The sequence below is a fragment of the Rattus norvegicus genome, chromosome X (genome assembly GCF_036323735.1).
Source record: "Rattus norvegicus strain BN/NHsdMcwi chromosome X, GRCr8, whole genome shotgun sequence".
Classification (NCBI taxonomy): Eukaryota; Metazoa; Chordata; class Mammalia; order Rodentia; family Muridae; genus Rattus; species Rattus norvegicus.
The window spans coordinates 115659511-115682874 of NC_086039.1; the positions used below are offsets into that span (position 1 = coordinate 115659511).

Below are 23364 nucleotides of genomic sequence, written 5' to 3' on the forward strand. Positions count from 1 at the left end.
TTCCCATACTTTTTATTATTTTATGTATTTACTTTATATCCCAATCACAACTTCCCCATCCCCTCCCAGTTCCCCATCTCATCTTTCCTCCCCCTATGGCTCCCTTCCCTTTTTTGCTCAGAGAAAGGGAGACCTCCCATGGATATCAACTTTCCTTAGCATGTCATTTTTTTAATGTTTTTTTTTTAATTTTTACATTTCAAATGTTATCCCTTTTCCTTGTTTTCCTTCCACAAACTCCCATCCCATCTCCCTCCCCATGCTTCTATGAGGGTGCTCCTGCACCCACCCATTCACCTCCCTGCCCTGACATTGCCCTACTCTGGGGCATCGGGCCTTCACAGGACTAAGGGCCTCTCCTTCCACTAATGTCTGACAAGGCCATCCTCTGCTATGCATGTGGCTGGAGCCATCGGTCCCTCTATGTGTACTCTGTAGTTGGTGGTTTAGTTCCTGGGAGCTCAGGGGTTCTGGTTAGTTGATATTGTTGTTCTTCCTATAGGGTTGAAACCTCTTCAGTTTCTCAGGCCTTGCTCTAACCCCTCCACTGGGATCTCTGTGCTCAGTCTGATGGTTAGCATCTGATGCTGCAGGCATCCTCATCTGTATCAGTAAGGCTCTGGCAGAGCATCTCAGGAGACATCCATATCAGGTTCCTGTCAACAAGCACTTCTTATCATCCTCAATAGTGACTAGGTTTGGTGTCTATAGACAGGATGGATCCACAGGTGGGTCAGTCTCTGGATGACCTTTGCTTTGGCCTCTTTTCCACTCATTGCTCCTGAGGTATTTTCTCCTGTGAGTATTTTGTTCCACCTCCTAAGAAGGACTGAAACATCCATACTTTGATCTTCCATCTTCTTGAGTTTCATGCTCTTCCTTAATTGTATCTTGGGCACTCAGAAGTTTTGACTTCTATTGAGGCTAAACAAGGCAGCTTGGGAGAACGGGAGCTAAAGACAGGCAAGAGAGTCAAAGACAACCACTGCTACAATTGTTAGTGGACCCACAGGACGACCAAGCTTCATGTCTGTTAGATATATTTATGGGGCCTAGCTCTGTCCTATGAATGCTCTCTGGTTGGCAATTCAGTCTCTGAGAGGCCCTATGCACCCAGATGAGTTGAGTCTGTGGGTTTTCTTGTTGTATCCTTGACCTATTTGGTCCCTTCAATCCTCCCCCTGCCTTTCCACAAGATTCCCCGTGCTCTATCTGATTTTTTTTTATTAACTTGAGTGTTTCTTATTTACATTTCGAGTGTTATTCCCTTTCCCGGTTTCCAGGCAAACATCCCCCTAATCCCTCCCCCTCCCCTTCTTTATGGGTGTCCCCCTCCCCACCCTCCCCCCATTACTGCCCTCCCCCCAACAATCACGTTCACTGGGGGTTCAGTCTTAGCAGGACCCAGGGCTTCCCCTTCCACTGGTGATCTTACTAGAATATTCATTGCTACCTATGAGGTCAGAGTCCAGGGTCAGTCCATGTATAGTCTTTAGGTAGTGGCTTAGTCCCTGGAAGCTCTGGTTGATTGGCATTGTTGTTCATAAGGGGTATCGAGCTCCTTCAAGCTCTTCGAGTCCTTTCTCTGATCCCTTCAACGGGGGTCCTGTTCTCAGTTCAGTGGTTTGCTGCTGGCATTCGCTCCTGTATTTGCTGTATTCTGGCTGTGTCTCTCAGGAGCGATATACATCCGGCTCCTGTCGGCCTGCACTTCTTTGCTGCATTCATCTTGTCTAATTGGATGGCTGTATATGCATGGGCCACATGTGGGGCAGGCTATGAATGGTGTTCCTTCTGTGTCTGTTTTAATCTTTGCCTCTCTCTTCCCTGCCAAGGCTATTCTTGTTCCCCTTTTAAAGAAGGAGTGAAGCATTCACATTTTGATCATCTGTCTTGAGTTTCGTTTGTTCTAGGGATCTAGGGTAATTCAAGCATTTGGGCTAATAGCCACTTATCAGTGAGTGCATACCATGTATGTCTTTCTGTGTTTGGGTTAGTTCACTCAGGATGATATTTTCCAGTTCCAACCATTTGCCTACGAATTTCATAAAGTCGTTGTTTTTGATAGCTGAGTAATATTCCATTGTGTAGATGTACCACATTTTCTGTATCCATTCCTCTGTTGAAGGGCATCTGGGTTCTTTCCAGCTTCTGGCTATTATAAATAAGGCTGCAATGAACATAGTGGAGCACGTGTCTTTTTTATATGTTGGGGCATATTTTGGGTATATGCCCAAGAGAGGTATAGCTGGATCCTCAGGCAGTCTATTTGATTTTTGCCCGTGAGTGTCTGCATCTGTTTCCATCAGCTGATGGATGAAGCCTTTCAGATGACAGATATGCTAGGCTCCTGTCTGCAATCATAGCATAATATCATTATAGTGTCAGGGGTAGGCTCCCTCTCAAGGCATGGGTCTCAAGTTGGGATAGTCATTGCCTGGCCATTTCCTCAATTTCCCTTCCCTCTTTATTCCTGCACATCTTGTAGGCAGGAAATATTGTGGGTCGAAAGTTTCATCCCCTGTCCCACCTTCCCCCCACACACAGTGTATAGGGCTAGCATCCCATCCCTCCGAGATTGGAAGTGTAACCTGATTACAGGAGGTGGCCATTTCAGGCTCCATATCCCCTGTTGCTAGGGATCTTAGCTAGGATCACCCTCATAGGTTCCTGGGAGTTTCCATTGTCCTAGTACATCTTGTTCCAGGGTTACTCCCCACTATCTCAGTTCTCCCTGCTTCCATCATACTTGATCCCTCCTGTTTCCCTCATCATCATCTCTCCCACTTAGTTCCTTCTATCCATCCATCCCCAATGTTTTGTTTAATTTTATTACGATTTTATTTCTCCTTCTCAGTGAGATTCAAGCATGCTCCCTTGGGCCTTCCTTGTTAGTTCGCTTCTTTGGATCTGTGGTTAATTTGTATTTTATAGCTAGTTGGATTTTAATAAATTTGAGAAATTTCCAGCCATTATTTAAAAAAAATACTTGTACTGTGCCCTTCTTTCCTTCCTCACCTCTTTGTATTTCATGAGTGATTTTGTGTGTACCCACGCATATGCCTGCATGTTAATTTTCTTGATGATGACTAAGTTGGTCTATTGTGGAGTTTTTCTCTACTGGTTTGGAATCTCTATTGTTTTTTTACTGTCCTCAAGGTTGAACTTTTCCATACTATACTGCAGTAAGTCACTTTCTCTGAGAAGAGATTAAGAATTACTTGCTTTATTATCAAACTTCCCTGAAGATAAAAGTTCCAGATCACAATCTCTGATCTAGAGTTGGAAAGGATGGGGAGGTGAACAGGGTTTTCTTAATGATAGTTGCACGGCAGTCTCTGAATTCTTGGTGGAACAGTTAGTGTTTTGGCTTGCTTCTCCATTCATGGAACCACTGCTTTACAATATGTAAAAATAGCAATTTAGGATGCTGCCTTGTCAACATCAACATACAGAAAATAGAACTTCAATTGTATGAGTGGAGCCTGAAAAGAAAAGAGAAGTCCCTGCCTATCAACTGCATTCACCAGATAATAGTTTCATTGGCAGGATAAAAGAAAATGCCAGTGTCCTGCCATTCCTTGAAGCATATACAACAGGCTCAAAGCTAGAAGTATGGGAAAGCCTTCTGTACTGGCTTTATCTTGTTAAAGAGAGACTGCCTGTCTCATTGACCCAAGAGTTAAGAAGAATAAGATACATGTTATTCAGACACAACAGAATCTCAGAATTCATATTAAGCACTACTAACTTTTTTGATTAAATGTTCCTTTGTGTGCTTCATGCCCCCATGACTATTTCTAGAAACATTTTCCTCAGTGATTAGGATGGACTCCAACAAGACATCTGGGTGTGCTTAGGCAAGAGCTAACCTTCATTGTGTTGTCATAGTTTTGGTAATATTTCTGAGAAGTAAGTTGGCCATGCATTACTTTATTAGTAGTTATATGAATAATATTCCACTCTATGAACATATTTAATTCTTGCATTCAGTTAGCTGAATATTTTTAAAATAGCTTAGTCTTTATCTGATAGGTTTAATATATAGTCTCCCTGGGAATGATTTTACTGGCTGCTTTATTTATTAAGCATTGGCCACTTGTTTGTTTCTTTGGATTAGTGTTTTTTTTTTTCATCTTTATTAACTTGAGTATTTCTTATTTATATTTTGATTGTTATTCCCCTTCCTGGTTTCCGAGCCAACATCTTCCTACCCCTACCCCTCCCCTTCTCTATGGGCTTCCCCTCCCCATCCTCCCCACATTACCACCCTCCCACCAACAATCACGTTAACTGGGGGTTCAGTTTTGGCAGGACCAAGGACTTCCCCTTCCACTAATGCTCTTACTAGGCTATTCATTGCTACCTATGAGGTTGGAGCCCAGGGTCAGTCCATGTATAATCTTTGGGTAGTGGCTTAGTCCTGGAAGCTCTGGTTGATTGGCATTGTTCATATGGGGTCTCCAGCCCCTTCAAGCTCTTTCAGTCCTTTCTCTGATCCCTTCAACGGGGGTCCTGTTCTCAGTTCAGTGGTTTGCTGCTGGCATTCGCCTCTGTATTTGCTGTATTCTGGCTGTGTCTCTCAGGAGAGAACTACATCCGGTTCCTGTTGGCCTGAACTTCTTTGCTTCATCCATTTTATCTAATTGGGTGGCTGTATATGTATGGGCCACATGTGGGGCAGGCTCTGAATGGGTGTTCCTTCTGCCTCTGTTCTAAACTTTGCCTCCCTATTCCCTCCCAAGGGTATTCTTGTTCCCCTTTTAAAAAAAGGAGTGAAACATTCACATTTTGGTCATTCTTCTTGAGTTTCATGTGTTCTGTGCATCTAGTGTAATTCAAGCACTTGGGCTAATATCCACTTATCAATGAGTGCATACCATGTATGTCTTTCTGTGATTGGGTTAGCTCACTCAGGATGATGTTTTCCAGTTCCAACCATTTGCCTACGGATTTCATAAAGTCATTGTTTTTGATAGCTGAGTAATATTCCATTGTGTAGATGTACCACATTTTCTGTATCCATTCCTCTGTTGAAGGGCATCTGGGTTCTTTCCAGCTTCTGGCTGGAAATAAGGCTGCTATGAACATAGTGGAGCATGTGTCTTTGTTATATGTTGGGGCATCTTTTGGGTATAAGCCCAAGAGAGGTCTAACTGGGTCCTCAGGTAGTTCAATGTCCAATTTTCTGAGGAACCTCCAGACTGATTTCCAGAATGGTTGTACCAGTATGCATGGATTAGCGTTTTTGATTGGTACCTGTGGCTTGTTGGAATTTAGATTCTCCCTGTTCCCTAGGATTTGTTGTTTCCATGTTTTTATTGTAACTTTTGTGACATTTCTTAAGTAATTGCACAAAGCATATATTCTTTGTTAATGAAGTCTGCGCCTCATTAGTTTAGTGACTAGCTGGTAATTAGGTAGAAATTCCTTTCCTGCCTGGAAACAATAAATCTCCTCCTCGTCAGAATCTTTGTTATCGCTGGGACACTTGGTCAGCATTAACTAGAGTTTATAAATCTCCTGTGTACTTCACATTTGTCTTGCACAGAGTTTCTGGGTCAGCCAGAACTGAGAGCCTAGGGCCACCTGGGACCTTTACAAAGCACAGTCTTATGAATGCATACTTAGTGATATCTAAAGTATGAGAACTACATTGGAACTTTGGAAATATTTATTTATATAACTATTTTTCAGCTTCTCCCCATCTCTTTTGCTTATTCCATCCACATACAAGTGTCACTTGTCTCAAGCAATTACAATGTTGGAACAATTACCAGAAATGTCCCTTGGAGACAGCCTTTTAGAACTGGTCAAACTCCTAAGCAAATTCAACAGCAGCGAATCGGCAATTTCAGTTGGTCTTCCAGGACAACACCAGGCATGACAAATAATTATATATCCCAATTCCGGGATTTGACTAATCTCTTCCATTTTTCTATCATTGTATCAGAACCATCAGTTGTTATTATTCAAGGCTGCCATGGGTCTGGGTAGCAGATGATGGCAAAAGGTTTGATGCTTGCCAATAGTAAGACATTTTTCTTGAATCAATATTTCCTCTGCTGTTACTACTCTTTGCTTATTTTGTACAACTCTAGAGTGATAATTCTAGTTTTTCCAGATTTTCTGTTGTTTTTACTAAGATAAAAAAAATTTTGGAAGTCCTAGCTCTTCCATTTTCTTAGAAGTCACTCCAAAACTGTTTCTTTTTTCAGTAAACACAGTATCATCATCATCATCATCATCATCATCATCAACATCATTATTATTAATCTTCATCTCCTCCTCCTCCTTCTCTTTTTCCATCTCCTCCTCCTCTTCCTCCCCCTTCTCCTCTCCCCCCTTTTTCTGTGTTAGTAACAATGATATTTCATCATTCTGACTGGAAGAAACTCCAACTAGAATTATATACCTCTAGCAATTTCTGTGGTTGTTGTTGTTGTTATTGTCGTTCTTGTTTTGATAGCTGCCATAAGGAGTATTACATGTTTATGAGCGACCTTGTCCTCAGGCAGGTCATGTACTAGTTCTTGCTTCTCTCTGACTCTGCTTGTCTTTTTCTTCTGCTGTTTGTCTAGAAAGTTGAACAGTCTAAAATCCACCATTCTGACCCCTGCCTCCCTTTCTCATCCAGATAGCCAGTCTCTGCTTGAGCACCTATTCTTCGTTCCATATTCATGATGTTTTATCCAGGTTAAAAACGTAAACCATGACTATGTGTAAAATTCTCTCTGTAAAGCTAAGGCTCTACTTGTAAGAAGAGTAGGATGTTTCATCCTTACTTTGAGATGTTTGATCATTGCTTTTTGATGGGATGGCTAGTCGAGTTCTAGAAACTGACAAGGCTACAAACATGGATCAAATTTTTGCAATGACATTTTTCATTGTGCTTAAGTGTACATGATTTAGAATTTCAAATTCACCAGTTACTGCATTTATTGACAATCCTATTCAGTTTTTCAAAAAGTTTATTTTGCAGCTGAAATATTTTCTTTAATTTTTTACACCCATCCTGAAATTTCCATCTCTACAACTACTACAGTTATCTTTTCTGAGTAATTATTTAGCATGTTTATGATCAAGTTCTTCTCTGTTGATTGGAGCACTCATGGTTATGTGTTGATCTGTTTCTGTTGACTTAACCTCTCCTTTAGTAGATCCCTCCATCTCTTTTTATCTCTACTAACCTTATAAAAATGTTCATGGAAAGGCTTTGCGTGGTCTGTTTTGTTTTATTAATACTGAGTGGCAGGTTTGCTTTCAGTTCTAGGCTACATCTTTTAGCATTAAGAAAGGGGGCAAGCCAGGTGTGCTGTTCCATATAAGTGAACCCAGTGCAGGGCATACCAAAGCAAGAAGATTGTGAGTTCAATTCCACACTGTGCTACAGAGTGAGTTCCAGTCCAGGGTGGACTGAGCTACATAGAAAAATATTATGTCAGAAGAGAAAAGGAAAAGAAAATCTATAGTATGGATTTATAATCCTAATAAGCCCATATAAATGATGCACAATCCAGGTATTTTTTTTACAAGCCACATGCCTAGATTGGGCAGAACCAGGACTATACTAACTTATTACCCAGCTTTATGGTCCCCTTGTTACTTGCTGCTTCTCCTAGCCTCACAGTTTTAGCCCATGGCATTTGTCCCCCTTCCTTTTCCATCTCTTTCTTTACCAGCAACATCCTCTCATAAAATTCCAGTCCCACCTTTCCACTTCCACTGCCCAATCACAAACTCTAGCCTTTCATTGACTAGTTAAATTTGGGAGAAGCTTCATGTGGCATCACTTGGGTAAGCAACCACATCTTGAGAAACCAGTATTTAGCATTAGAATACAACCAGCATCAGAACAACCCACTACAGAAATCAAAAAGAAGAGAGCTTTTCCCCTTAAAGTTTTTTTTTTCTACAATTAGTGAATAGCCTGTTTTGTGTGAGGCCCCTTTAACTTTTTATAATTCCAAATTCTTTCTTCTTTGTAACAGATGATATGTCACTCTAAGTATACTAAACCTCTTAAATGTTGCTGTCTTCAGGTTTTCCTTAGTTCTGCTCATAGGACATTCAGGTGCCAAGCAAGAATTCAAGTGAGCTTTGTATGGAAATTCCAGGCTGCCTCTTCACTGTCATTCCTTCCTTCTCTAGTTATACTGCCCCAGTCCTAGCTCTTTTGCCAGTTCTAAATTGTTCATCCCCACTCCTCAGTTTAATTAGAAATCAACTTTCTAGTTCTAACATGCAGGCTAGAGAAGGCCCTCAGGGAAAGGACACAGGAATGTGAGATTCAACACCCAAGATTCCTAACTTTGAATGGAATGACTCCTTATAGCTTCTTTGGACTTCTTGCTCAGTTTCAAATACCTTCAAATAGTTATTGTTGCTCAAAAATGTGTTCTGAGTTTCAAATGCTGTTAGTTGGAGGGTGTATTTTCTATAAGTTCCTCAACCAGTAATATAAAATGCATGAGTTTTTATTTTTATTTTTAATTGAAAATGGATCATTTTCACACAAGACAGTCTAATTATAATTTCTCTTCCTGTAGATCCTCAAATCCTCTCTAATTCCCTCCCACTCAAATCCACACACTTTCCCTCTTTCTTTCATCATAATAGAAAAAAGCACATAAAGAACAATAAGATAAAATAGAGACAAGCAAGACTAGGACAAAACAAACTGGAAATAAAAGCCAAAGAAAAAGCACAAGAAGCACATGCAGAGACTGAGACACATTTGCATAGAAACCATGAAATATAAATAAAAGATCTGTGAGAGTAAAAAAAAACCTCCAAAAATACCACTGAGTTCACTTTGTGTTATACTGCCATGTTATTTTAAATAATTTTTGTGTTTGTTAGAACCCTAAAGCTTATTTTTAAAAATATTTATTTTATTTAATGTATATCATACATACTCTATCTGCGTTTTAATATTAATTTAAATACTAGCTAATATAATTACTACTAGCTACTGTACTACTAGCTAAAATAAATACTGATTTTCATACTAGCTACTATAAAATGAATGTTTTAAATTTTCTTTGGAAAAATATTTTATTTAACCTAAACTATGAATGAAATTTGAAACTTTGTTGTGTTAGCTGTAAATGTATATATCAAAAAATAACTTGGATATTTGAGTTATATCACCAGAATAAGCTGCAGATATTTTTATATTTGTGGCAGAAATAGTGTCATATGATAGACACTCATTAGTAATTTCTAAATTCTATTAGTCTTTTACTTACTGTGCTAATTTAAAAGCCAAGTCTGCTGGCACTGGTCCTTAATCCCAGCCACTCAGGAAGCTGAGGCAGGAGGATTACAAAGTCAAGGCTTGCTTGGGTTACAGAGCAAATTCAAGGCCATCTTGAGCTATTTAGTGAGAGCCCCTCTCATGAAGCAAAAACAAGTAAGAAATGGTTTGGTGCAAAGTGTTTTCCTAACACATGCAAGATCTACCATTATTGTTTTGACTGGAGAATATTAAAATATTTTCGTCTCTTATATATCATTGCATTTTCATTGAGAAACACTAGTCTTAAATAGAAGTACACAATCATAAAAAAGGCTTCAAACCTTTAACTCAGACTCCAGGTTCCTCTTTTGTTACCATTTTTCTCCCTCAAAATCATGACCTTTTAATTTCTCCTTTTAAGAAAAATGTTGTGGCTAAGCTGCATCTCTTGCTAGAACTTCACACATAGAGTCAGGAAGATTTTCATAAGATCCTCCATGATCACCTCTCACTTAACACAACTCACAGTGAGTTCTGTAGCAGGTCTGACCTCCGCCCCCACGTGCTCACAGTGGCTCGCAATCCCATGTGCTGCAACCCAGCCTGGAAGGCTGCCCTGACTGGTGTGTCTGTTTATCTACATCAGAGGTTCTCACCCTTCCTAATGCTGCTACTCCATACAGTTCCTTATGTTGTGGTGACCTCCAACCATAAAATGATTCCACTGCTACTTCTTATTTGTAATTTTACTACTACTATGAATCATAATGTAAGCTTTTTTTTTTTTTGCAATAGAGGTTTGCCAAAAGGGTGGCAACCCCACAGGTTAAGAATCACTGCACTAGTGCCACTTTCTGAGACTTGGAGTTGCCTAGGACTTCCAAAGGAACCTCCTAAAGATCTCAGCAGCATATCTGTGCCCTTGAACTCCACTCGTCTCTTGTTTAGATTTCCCTTTGCCCTCATATAATCAGTTCTCTTCTGTGTATTTATTAGAGAACTCAGGTTCTCTTGCCTTTTTCTCCAGTCTCTTCATATTTATGCTACTGGATATTTTCTTTGTAACATATGCATGTTCGCTATCGCAATTTCTCAGAAAAGCTCATTTAGTTTCTGGCTGCTATGTGGAATCGAGAGACATCTATATGAACCACTTTGCAGATCCAGTTAAGAATTCAGATAATTGGGGTTGTTGCCTAGCAAGCGCAAGGCCCTGGGTTCGGTCCCCAGCTCTGAAAAATAGAAAAGAAAAAAAAGAATTCAGATAATTTTGCCATTTGTTTTTTATTTCAGTCACTTTCTAACTTTCTTTATACTCCTCGATAATTACTGTCACCTAATTATGCTTCCAACACTTCCAGTAGATAAAAATAATTCCGCTCTCGTATCATGTTTTTCTTATTCTATCTCACTTTATCTCTGTCGGGACCTTTAACCTATCATTTGTAATCATTCTTTTTCTGTTTTTAAAGTATCTTACTCTACTATTTACTTTCCATGTCTAAGCTCCTTGTACATTTCCTCAAGCTACATTAGTTTGTAGTAACAATGTGACCATCTATGAATGCTCCTGCTCATTGCTTCTTCCCATACTGCCACCCATAGCAGAACGTCCCTGTCTTAGTTAGGGTTTCATTGCTCTGAAAAGACACCATGACCACAGCAACCCTTATAATATAAAATATTTCACTGGAGCTGGCTCACAGTTTCAGAGGTTTAGTTCATTGTCGTCACAGCAGGACGAATGGCAGCTTGCAGGCAGACGTGTTGCAGGGGATGAGAATATATATCTTGATCCATCTTGATCCATAGACAGAAGAAGGAGGCTGTGTGTCACAATGGACATAGCTTAAGCATAGGAGACCTCAAAGCCCGGCCCCACAATAACACACTTACTCCAACAAGACTACACCTACTTCAACAGCACCACATCTCCTAATATTGCAACCCCCTATGGACAAGCACTCAAACCCATAAGCCTTTGAGGATCATACCTATTCAAAATACCACACTGCTTCATCTACTTCTCCATAAATTTCTGTCCAAGAGTACTTTCTATTCCCAAGACATTACTCTTACAAGCTCAGCCAGTCTCCTCTTCCTTTTTCCTTGCTGTCTGATTTTAAATCACAATTCTTCAGTTCTATATAGAAGTTCTTATCACTATGATAACAAAAACTGCCCTATAAACACAAATAAATATATATGCCTGTATTCTTTTTTGGCTCAAATCTAAAAATCCCTGAGGTTCAAACTTGAGTGAATTTGTTAATTTCTCCTGCTACAAACACCATAACTGAATTAGTCCTCAAACTCAAAAAACACCCCACTTTCCAAATATTGGCAACACTTTGCCATCTACAAAATGAAGCTGCCCTGGTTTCTGTGTTCTTCTTTAATTGGATTCTGTTAACTATGGTGTTCAAGGGACTCACAGCAGGCGGCAAGAGATTAGTCATGTAGGCTTGGTCCTCCTAGATGTCCGTGAGAAAAAAAAACTTTCCAAATTACACAACGATTGAAAATAGATACATTGGAGGCATCTCCGAACATCAACTTTCCTAATTTATAGTTTCTTTTTGTTGGTGAGGCTGTCCTATGAAATTTATTCATTTCTCTGCCTTATGTAGGCCTTTACCAGTCATTTATTACCCATGCTGTGACAATTTGTTTACTATTCTTTTGTGACTGTTTTCTCTATATATAATGACCTTAGTTTGAAAGGCAAGGAAAATGTTTCCACTCTAGAACTAGCTATGACTTTTGTGACATACATTTTTCTCTTTCCCATAGTATTTCAGGACTTCTGTACTATACTCATATTGCAAATACTGCCTATCAGTTTTTCAGACTAAGTTTACTAAGTGTGAGGACCATTTGGCAGCTACTGTCTAGTCAACAATGATTATAACACACTGTCATTCACAAGAAAAATCATAAATTCAAAAATCTTTTAAAAATCTACTTTTAGAGTCATTAGCAAATGATATTATCAAATGAATTAAAAAAAATTGATCTGTGTTGCTTGAATTCAAGGTTTTAGGAACTAATATTTATATTATATTTAATATTTATTATAATATTAATATTCATATTTGTACTCAAACCAGTCTAGATTTCCTTTTCTTTGCGATACATTAATTTAACTAAATGAGTTTTTTATTCACTAGAATAAGATAATTTGTAATGTGAAGTAATTGTAAGAGTCAGTAATGTTCGTGCTTACATGTTGCAGTTAAATAATCTTGATAAGTGAGCTTTTATGAAATGAGAATGATGTAATGCATGCAAATATAATATGAGAGTAGATAAACACACAATTAACAATTTATTGGTAAAGGTCCTTAATGATTGAGTGTAAAAGTAGGAGCAGTAGTAGCTAAGATACTTCTTGTCATTGTAGTAATATATATTTCCAATAAAAGACAAATAGCAATTCATAATATTTTTAAAAATTTGCAGTATCTATTGTTGAATCACTGTTTTTATAATGTTAAGTTAGATTTTACAGGCTTTATTGAACGTTCATTTTTTCTTTAAATAAAATTAGTAATTATTATTTAAACTAGTTTTTAAAGTTTAAGAAAATTGATTAGACAATGCATGCACAATATTTGACACTTCATTAATTAAAATAATGCCTGCGATTTATAGCATTATTCAACTACTACTTGTTTTCATTGTTTCTTATATTTTAAGATGTCATAAACTTACCAAAGTTAACTTCAGAAGTATTAAATTTGTTCTTTAATAATTATTTTTGTGTTTTATTATCAATAATGAATTAAGTAATCTATGAACTATATAAAATTTACAAATAATTTGAGCATAGAAGATATACGAGATACTGAGAAAAATCTGCTATTTACCATAATTGTTACTGGTACACAGTATCAAAAGTAATTCATATCTACTCTTCTTATTTGATTAAATCAAGGATAAAAAAATTAGACTATATATTCACTACATTTACATTTTCTGAAGTTAGCTTGGTAAAATAAAAGGTGTCTTTCTGGATTCTTATAAAAATAATGAATTTAATGAATGTTACTGGAAATAGTACTGTTATTAGTGCTTGATGGTGTAATTACTCATTAATTACTATTGCTTGAACTGAAAATGATAAAGAAGGCATTACGTATATATTATGAACTCTCCAGATCCTACATAACTTATCTAATAACACAAAACAGGCATTCTCAAACTCTGGTTTACGGAACCTTCATACTTTTAAAACACTAAAGGTCTACTGAGGTCTTTTCTTTATGCAGAGTACATAATGTATCAATAGTATAAATATTAATGTTTATGATATTAGAAATTAAAAGTTTATGAAAATTTACTGGATCATTGTCCTCTTAATAATGACAATAATTTAAATCTTTTAATATTACCACTTATGACACTTCCTACAACTTAAAATTTTTTAGGAATACAAACATTACTTTAAATGTTTGAATATTTAAATGTCTATTGATACAATGAGAGCTAAATTTCTAAATGTGTACATGCCTTAAATTTAATGTGATGTTGCAAAGGAAAAGAAAGAAAGAAAAAAGAAAGACAGACACAGAAAGAAAGAGAAAAAGGAGAGAAAGTAAAAGGAAGCAAGTAATTTGAACACTCTGGAGGTAGAGATAGGAAAATAAGTTCAAGGTCAGGTCAAATTATAGGAGTTCATGAAGATAAAATCCCCAAAATACAGTAAAAGTTAAAAAATGCAAACTACCCCTCACAAGAAAATTATAAATCTCAGAGGCTCCCAGGGTCCTTGAAGCACAGTTTGAGAACTCCTGACACTACTTTTTTTTATTAAAGTATCAATTAAAATAGTCTGTGCATGATATATTGTTATTGATGTTGTTTCTAGGATTGTTGTTATTGTTATTGATAATGTAGTCTTAAAAGTTAATTTCTTTTGGTTTGTTGACTGCATTCATGGCTTCCAGAACCAAAATTTGTAATGATACAGCTTTAGTAAATCCATCAACGCAATCCACTATATAAACAATATCAATTATTAAAACCACTTCATCATTTCATTAGAGGCTGAGAAAGCATTTGAAAAAATTCAACACACCTTCAGGATAAAAGTCCTGGAAAGAACAGGAATTCAAGGCCCATACCTAAACACAGTAAAAGCCATATACAGCAAACCAGTAGCCAACATTAGACTAACTGGAGAGAAACTTGAAGCAATCCCACTAAAATCAGGGACTAGACAAGGCTGTTCATGTTCTCACTACTTATTCAATACATTTCTCGAAGTCCTAGCCAGAGCAATCAAGCAACAAAAGGAGATCAAGGGGTACAGATTGGAAAGGAAGAAGTCAAAATACCACTATTTGCAGATGATATGAGAGTATACTTAAGTGACCCCAAAAGTTCCACCAGAGAACTACTGAGCCTGATTAACAACTTCAGCAAACTGGCTGGGCATAAAATTAACTCAAACAAATCAGTAGCCTACCTATACTCAAAGGATAAACAGGCTGAGAAAGAATTTAGGGAAATGACACTCTTTATAATAATCCCAAATAATATAAAATACCTCGCTGTGACCTTAACCAAGCAAGTGAAAGATCTGTATGATAAGAACTTCAAGCCTCTGAAGAAAGAAATTGAAGAAGACCTCAGAAGATGGAAAGATCTCCCATGTTCATGGATTGGGAGGATTAATATAGTGAAAATGGTCATTTTACCAAAAGCGATCTACAGATTCAATCCAATCCCCATCAAAATTCCAATTCAATTCTTCATAGAGTTAGAAGGAACAATTTGCAAATTCATTTGGAATAACAACAACAACAACAACAACAACAACAACAACAACAACAACAAAACAGGATAGCTAAAACTATTCTCAACAATAAAATAACTTCAGGGAGAATCACCATCCCTGACTTCAAGCAGTATTACAGAGCAATAGTGATAAAAACTGTATGGTATTGGTACAGAAACAGGTAGATAGATCAGTGGAATAGAATTGAAGAACCAGAAATGAACCCACACACCTATGGTCACTTGATCTTTGACAAAGGAACCAAACTATCCAGTGGAAAAAAGATAGCATTTTCAACAAATGGTGCTGGTTCAACTGGAGGTCAGCATGTAAAAGAATGCAGATCGATCCATGCTTATCACCCTGTACAAAGCTTAAGTCCAAGTGGATCAAGGACCTCCACATCAACCAGATACACTCAAACTAATAGAAGAAAAACTAGGGAAGCATCTCGAACACATGGGCACTGGGGAAAATTTGCTGAACAGAACACCAATAGCTTATACTCCAAGATCAGGAATTGACAAACAGGACCTCATAAAGTTGCAAAGCTTTTGTAAGGCAAAGGATACTGTCATTAGGACAAAACGGCAACCTATAGATTAGAATAAGATCTTTACCAATCCTACGACTGATAGAGGGCTAATATCCAAAATATACAAAGAACTCAAGAAGTTAGACTCCAGAGAGCCAAATAACCCTATTACAAATGGGGTTCAGATCTAAACGAATAACTCACAGCTGAGGAGTATCAAATGACTGAGAAGCACCAAAAGAAATGTTCAACATCCTTAGTTATCAGGGAAATGCAAATCAAAACAACCCTGAGATTCTACCTCACACCAGTCAGAATGAGATAAAAAACTCAAGTAAAAACGGGTGCTGTGGAGGATGTGGAGAAAGAGGAACACTCCTCCATTGTTGGTGGGATTGCAAACTAGTACAACCTCTCTAGAAATCAGTCTGGAAGTTCCTCAGAAAATTGGACATTGCAGTATCTGAGAACCCAGCTATGCCTCTCCTGGGCATATACCCAAAAGATGTCCCAACATATAACAAAGTCACGTGCTCCACTATGTTCATAGCAGCCTTATTCATAATAGCCAGAAGCTGGAAAGAACCCAGATACCCTTCAACAGAGGAATGGATACAGAAAATGTGGTACATCTACACAATGGCATATTACTCAGCTATCAAAAACAATGACTTTATGAAATTTGTAGGCAAATGGATAGAACTGGAAAATATCATCCTGAGTGAGGTAACCCAATCACAGAAAAACACACATGGTATGCACTCATTGATAAGTGGCTATTAGCCCAAATGCTTGAATTACCCAAGATGCAATGCATGGACCACATGAATCTCAAGAAAGATGAAGAAAATGTGGGTGTTTCACTTCTTCTTAAAAGCGGAACAAAAATATCCATAGGAAGGCATAGGGAAGCAAAGTTTAGAGCAGAGACTGAAGGAATAGCCATTCAGAGCCTGTCCCACATATGATTATTTATATATATCCACCAAAACCAGGTAAGATTGATGAAGCTAAGAAGTTCATGCTTACAGTAACCGGATATAGACGTCTCCTGAGAGACACATCCAGAACATGTCAAATACATAGGCGAATGCTAGCAGCAAACCACTGAACTGAGAATGGGACCCCTGTTTGAGGAATTAGAGAAAGGACTGAAATAGCTCAAGGGGCTTGCAACCCCATAAGAACAACAATGCCAACCAATCATAGCTCCCAGGGCCTAAACCACTACCAAAAGACTATACATGACTGATCCATTGCTCCAACTGCATATGTAGCAAAGGATGGCCTTCCTGGGCACCAATGGAAGGAGAAACCCTTGGTTCTGCCAAGGTTTGACCCCCAGTGTAGGAGATTGTTGGGGGGCAGTAAATTGGGGTGGATGGGAAGGAGAACACCCTTATAGAATGGGAGGGGTAGGGATTAGGGGGCTGATGGACAGGAAACTGGGAATCAGAATAACATTTGAAATGCAAATAAGAAATTCCCGATTTTAAAAATGGAAAAACTAAGTATGTAAAAGGTGGGGAGCTAAACTGCTTGACAAAATTATAGCTATAGAAGGGAGTGTTAGGCAAATTAAAAACGTTTTCATGTCTCTTATCCGTAATATACATGGCTCAGTATCTGAGACAGTGAATGATTAAATTAACAGGCAGCTATCAGATTTTCCATTTCCCCAATGCACATAAAACTACAGAGAAGAATGCTGAGTTATAAAATAGGCCTCACAGGGGCTGGTGAGATGGTTCAGTAGGTAGAGACTCCTTTCTCTAAGTCTGATTTCCCAAGTTCAGTTCCAGGAGTGGAAAACCACCTCTTGAGAATTGCACTCTTAAGTCTATAGGCATACTTTATTAACAGAAATAAGCTCATAGTAGCACAGGGCTGGGCTCTGAGTGGTGTTGGTGTTCACATTGATCTTACAGCCAACATAAGATACCTTCCTTAGGGAGCACTTTCTGTGGAAAGTTGAACCTTTGTGTCTATGTACATCTACCTCTGTTAAAATGCTTCTAGAGGGAGGTACAACTATCTCTATAGTGATGCCTGTAGAGGGATGACAAACTTCTCAGTCACTAGCCTTAGGATCTTAGGACTAGAGGGGGACCACTTTAATTGAATGTTCTGTTCCTATTTCTTTTTAATAAAAGGATCCTGGGAAGGTACAGCAGTGTTCCTCCAGAATTTTCTCATGAAATGGCCACCTTCCCTGGAACCATTGACTTCCCTCAGTGCCCATCCTTGGGACCATAGGAAGATCTGAGAATTTCTACTCCAGTCAAAATTTTTCTTTAAAAACCATAGTTTGAAATGTATCTCCAAGTTTCCATACCCTTCCCTACTTCCCTACTTGCATGGCTAGCTCTCGGGCTATAGATGGCTCCCTTGGTGGCTGTTTCTTCCATTGTCACTTACTTTCTTCTGGAGACTCATCACACACACCAGAAATTTAATGCCTGAGAAAAATGCTTAATAATTCTTTTCCACACTCTCCCTTTCTGATCTTCCCAGAGATTAAATAGCTATCAGTATTATCTATGTTTTACTCTTAGGTCATTCAGTCTAATATATTGAAGCTGACAAAGAACACTTAAGTCAACTAGCATGGTCTTAAGGTACTAAGTTCCTCATAGCTCCTCGAGTGGTCCTTGGAGTTAGCAACTCCTGTTTAGAGCGAAGATCTACCTCCTCTTGCATTTTTGCAGTGTGGATATCCAGCAGCTTGGTGTTCCAATCGCCTAGGATAGAATCTCCCAGGCATGATCCGAGTTTGGTAAGGTCTTAACTTCTTGAGGATACAGAGAGGATAGATTAGTATGAAAATTCCCTTGGCAAGTTGTCCCTGTTTGTCAAGGGGAGAGTAATTTTGTGGTCCACAGTGCTTCTGATGTTTCCAGAAGGTTTGAGTATAAGATCACGGTCTGTCCCCATCCTTTATGCTGATATTTCTTGTCAGGAATCCAATCGATTTTATTGGATGATTACTTGTCCATACCCTTATGATTAAAAATTATGTCTATCTGTCTGTCTGTCACTGTCTCTCCCTCCTTTTCTGCCTCCCTCCTACCCTCCTCCTTTCTGATTCTTCTCCCGTCCCTAGCCCAGTGTCATACCCTGAAGATCCATCCTCATCCCCTTTCTGTTTACTAACCTTGAAACCCTGTTACTGATAGATACACACACACACACACACACACACACACACACACACACACACTCACACACACACGGCCTTGTGGAAAAAAAGAGAAAAAAAATCAGTTGCTTCTGCTCTTAGATTAGTAGTTGCGTAAAAGAGAAACTATCCAATCAATCCTCCCAGACTACTGTAGATGTAGTGCATATTGTTGTTATTGTAATTGAATAACAGCATACTAAAAAAAAAAGAAAAAGAACGACTGATCTTAATGATATTACTAAAGACAAATGCGAAGTTATTCCCTGGCTTAACAAATATTGAGCACCTTTGAGGAGCAAAAACAGTTCTAGGGACTACAAATAGAACAAAATGGATTCAGTCCACTCCAGGACATAATCATATCTCTGATATTTTGTCTCAAAAAATGAAGATTCTCTACTGTTACAGCAATCCGCAGAATGCTATCATTATGTATTGCCCCCAAGACTTTCCAGAGCTTCCTGGGTTTGCCATGAATAGCTTTCAACAAACATCAAGTTTTTTGGTAAAATGACAATGAATGACTGTGCGCTTTTATACAAATTGATGCATGTGCTGTAACGACTCCCACCTTTTTGTTCCCGTAGGAGTTTCAGTTCCTATCCCTGTGATTGGACTGAGGGACGAAAGCAAAGTGTTCGTGAATAACACCACGTGCGTGCTCAATGACCCCAACTTCGTTCTCATCGGGTCCTTCGTGGCATTCTTCATCCCGTTGACGATTATGGTGATCACCTACTTCTTAACGATCTACGTCCTGCGCCGTCAAACTCTGATGTTACTTCGAGGTCACACCGAGGAGGAACTGGCTAATATGAGCCTGAACTTTCTGAACTGCTGCTGCAAGAAGAATGGTGGTGAGGAAGAGAACGCTCCGAACCCTAATCCAGATCAGAAACCACGTCGAAAGAAGAAAGAAAAGCGTCCCAGAGGCACCATGCAAGCTATCAACAACGAAAAGAAAGCTTCCAAAGTCCTTGGCATTGTATTCTTTGTGTTTCTGATCATGTGGTGCCCGTTTTTCATCACCAATATCCTGTCGGTTCTTTGTGGGAAGGCCTGTAACCAAAAGCTAATGGAGAAGCTTCTCAATGTGTTTGTGTGGATTGGCTATGTGTGTTCAGGCATCAATCCTCTGGTGTACACTCTCTTTAATAAAATTTACCGAAGGGCTTTCTCTAAATATTTGCGCTGCGATTATAAGCCAGACAAAAAGCCTCCTGTTCGACAGATTCCTAGGGTTGCTGCCACTGCTTTGTCTGGGAGGGAGCTCAATGTTAACATTTATCGGCATACCAATGAACGTGTGGCTAGGAAAGCTAATGACCCTGAGCCTGGCATAGAGATGCAGGTGGAGAACTTAGAGCTGCCAGTCAACCCCTCTAATGTGGTCAGCGAGAGGATTAGTAGTGTGTAAGCGAGAGCAGCGCAGACTTCCTACAGGAAAGTTCCTGTAGGAAAGTCCTCCCCACCCCCCGTGATTTTCCTGTGAATCATAACTAATGTAAATATTGCTGTGTGACAAGACAGTGTTTTTATAAATAGCTTTGCAACCCTGTACTTTACAATCATGCGTTAATAGTGAGATTCGGGGTTCTATATTTACTGTTTATGATAGACGGGGACTAATTTATTTTGATTCCTTGATGCATAATAGTGTTTGTGGTTTTTCTCTTCCTTCCTTCCCTATTTCCTCCCTCCCTTGCCCCTTCTTTGCTTTCTTCCTTCCTATCTCGATTCTTTTTGTGAATGAGGAAATGTTGATGTTCATCTCAGGTGGCATTTGCAAGAGACCAGAATGATGCACGGGACTGTGATGTTATTTCAAACCACACCTAAATGGACAGATTCAGTGGCATCTTTTCCGGGTTAACAGTAAATATGTACTTTAGATTCTCGCTCTGCTCATCTACACGCATAAACACAGTAAGATAGGTTCTGCCCATTGTGAAAAATATTCATCAGTGAGTCAGAGTCAGACTTCAACTTTGTTGTTATACATCGGGGTGCAATTGGACATTGTCAGAACGTCGTGTCAGATTTTTGCTGCAATGTCTATCCCCAATCATAGTGGTCTTTTAACATAGCAGCTGGTTAACCAGGACTACAGAAGTGGAAGGATGCGAAAGAGATATACACACGAAACAGCTTTTCACTTCTTAAGGACAATGTTCAAATTCTGATTATTACGACAAGCAAACTAAAATTAGTGTCGTCATTCTGGTCCTTAGTAAATACCTAATTCCAAGAGTAAACTGGGAAAGCAAATCCCAGAGTTATTTCCCAATCCAGGATTCAACATCAATTGGATTTTGATCTCAGAATTCTGGAAATTTGTGTGCTCCACACAAAATGAAATTTGCATTTCGAGCCTTATTAAAATATCTTCTTAATTATGGTACCTCTATCTATAGGACCCAATTTGGCAGTCCATTTTTAAGTAAAACTAGTCTGAGAAGGGTAGAGAACCATGACCTTGAAAGTTTTGCTTGATTAAGGACTACTGAATTAGGCCCTTAGAATGTGAAAAAAGTAATTTAAAAAGACGCTTTCATTGAACTCTGGGAAGAATAGAAATACAGAGTTTCCATTTGAATTTTAAACAAAATTTATCTCATTGTCAGATCCTTCCAAGCTCTCTAGTGCAGGAAAAGGCTGCAGCTAAATTGTGACCGTGGAAGCTCCCCATTGTGCTGCAATTATGTACCTGAACTTTAAATCTTTGTTCAAATATAATGCTGTGTTCCAATTAATGTCAGCCATTGTTTCATTCGTGGGCCTGCTGCTCCCTAAGAATTAAGTACCATTTTAGTGAAATTGAAAACTATGAAAAGTTTTCAAACATTGCTCAAGTCAGATTATTAAGTCTATGCTGTGTACAGAGTATACACCCGTTCCCAGTAACTGTGTTTCCCTGTGTGGACATTTGTACACAACTGTGAATAAATTTCTGAAGAATTCATGACACTGTTTCTTATGCCCAAGAGCTGCTTGCACACCTTGGAATGGGACTCTTAGGCTCTTGAAGTCAGCAAGGAAGGATTTGAATTTCAAAAACTCCTGGAGTGTGTTCTTAACACACAGCATAGATAAATTGAACAGTCTGCCACGGGGGCAGTGGGAGAGCGGCTGTATTTGAGGAAACTCAAGCAGTCTCTATTTGATTTCCAACACTGCCAAATGTCACTCAATTGCTTGAGCATGCCCAAACATGACAGGAAAGTAAAGTCTACCTGCCTTTTAGGTCAGTTGAACTGCATGTAAAAACAATTACCTGAAATTGAATGAGATGACCTACTTCTTAATGAAATGAAAATGACTGAAGAAACACAGCATGCATTGAGCATGAGTTCTGCACATACAGATGGTGATGTGCATGTACGCCATGTATGTTGCATCAATCCACTGATCCGTATCAACGCAAGGCAGAGGAGCTGATATAGAAAGCGCTGGAGAAAACTTCTTCGGCAGTCCCTAAGAGACATTCAGATCTGAAGTATTGTATTAGAGAAAATTGGAAACATCTGATTTCTTTCTTAAGTATCAGGGCAAGCTCATAGCATATGTTTTACAGAGACATAGACTATAAACCATGGAGTTCCTAAAGCACTAGCAATAAGTTGAATGATAATCGCTTATAGCACATTTGTTAATAATTCTTATGTCATCAAGTAGTAGTACGTAATAGTACCCAACACAGCAATTATTCTCAACTTGTGTGCTATTCGTAAGTTCCGTGCAGTTTGGTATGAAGTATATCTATATAAAAACAACCATTTGGAAATAAATCTTACAGTTCAGTGTTAAATCTACAAACTTTTATAAATGTTTTAAAACAGTTCATGTGACAACTGTAAACGTGGTGAATTTACTGTCAAATCATTTTGATGTGCTATTATGTATGTATACTCTTTAAGACTGCCTTATATTATTATTTCCTGTGATTTTCCTCCTTTGTCAAACGGTACTTTTTGTGAATGGTTGCAAACTGGTGTCATATTCCTTATTCCCGTGTGTTACATTCTTCTGAGTTTTGTGAGACTTCCTCTTAATTTATTAAATTTATTAAGTGATGACCTAGTTTGTCATGTGTCTTTTTTTCACCCGTGCACCGTTTCTGGATAAAAATCTACCCCATCAATTGAAAATGCTAGAGGGATTCCCCTTTGTAAGTGAGACTGAAGCACCCTCACTTGGGTCTTATTTTTTAACTTCTTATGGTCTGTGTAGTGTATCTTGGGTATTCTGGACTTTATGGTTAATATCTACTTATCAATGAGTACACACCATGCATGTCCTTTTGGATCTGGGTTACCTCACTAGGGATGATATTTTCTAGTTCCATTCCTTTGCCTTCAAAATTCATGACGTCCTCATTTTTAATAGCTGAATACTATTACATTGTATAAATGAACCACATTTTTGTATCTACTCTTTGATTGAGGAACATCTGGTTTGTTTCCAGTTTCTGGGTATTAAGACTAAGGCTGCTATAAACAGAGTGGAGCACGTGTCCATGTGGTACAGTTAGGCATCTTTTGGGTACGTGCCCAGGAGCAATATAGCTGTGCCTTCAGGTGGAACTATTTCCATTTTCGGAGTAACCGCCAGATTGATGGCTGACC

General features: G+C 38.6%; 1 protein-coding gene across 3 annotated transcripts in view; it reads left to right on the forward strand.

Annotated features, from left to right (window-relative positions):
- The window catches only part of Htr2c (5-hydroxytryptamine receptor 2C), a 229136-nt gene extending 206321 nt beyond the window's left edge, over positions 1-22815 (forward strand). For all 3 annotated transcript variants that reach the window (NM_012765.3, XM_039099497.2, XM_063279820.1), the window contains one exon: positions 19327-22815. In NM_012765.3, the coding sequence (NP_036897.2) occupies positions 19327-20156 (830 nt within the window). In that variant the 3' untranslated portion in view covers positions 20157-22815. The remainder of the gene's footprint in view (positions 1-19326) is intronic.
- The last annotated feature ends 549 nt before the right edge of the window (positions 22816-23364 follow it).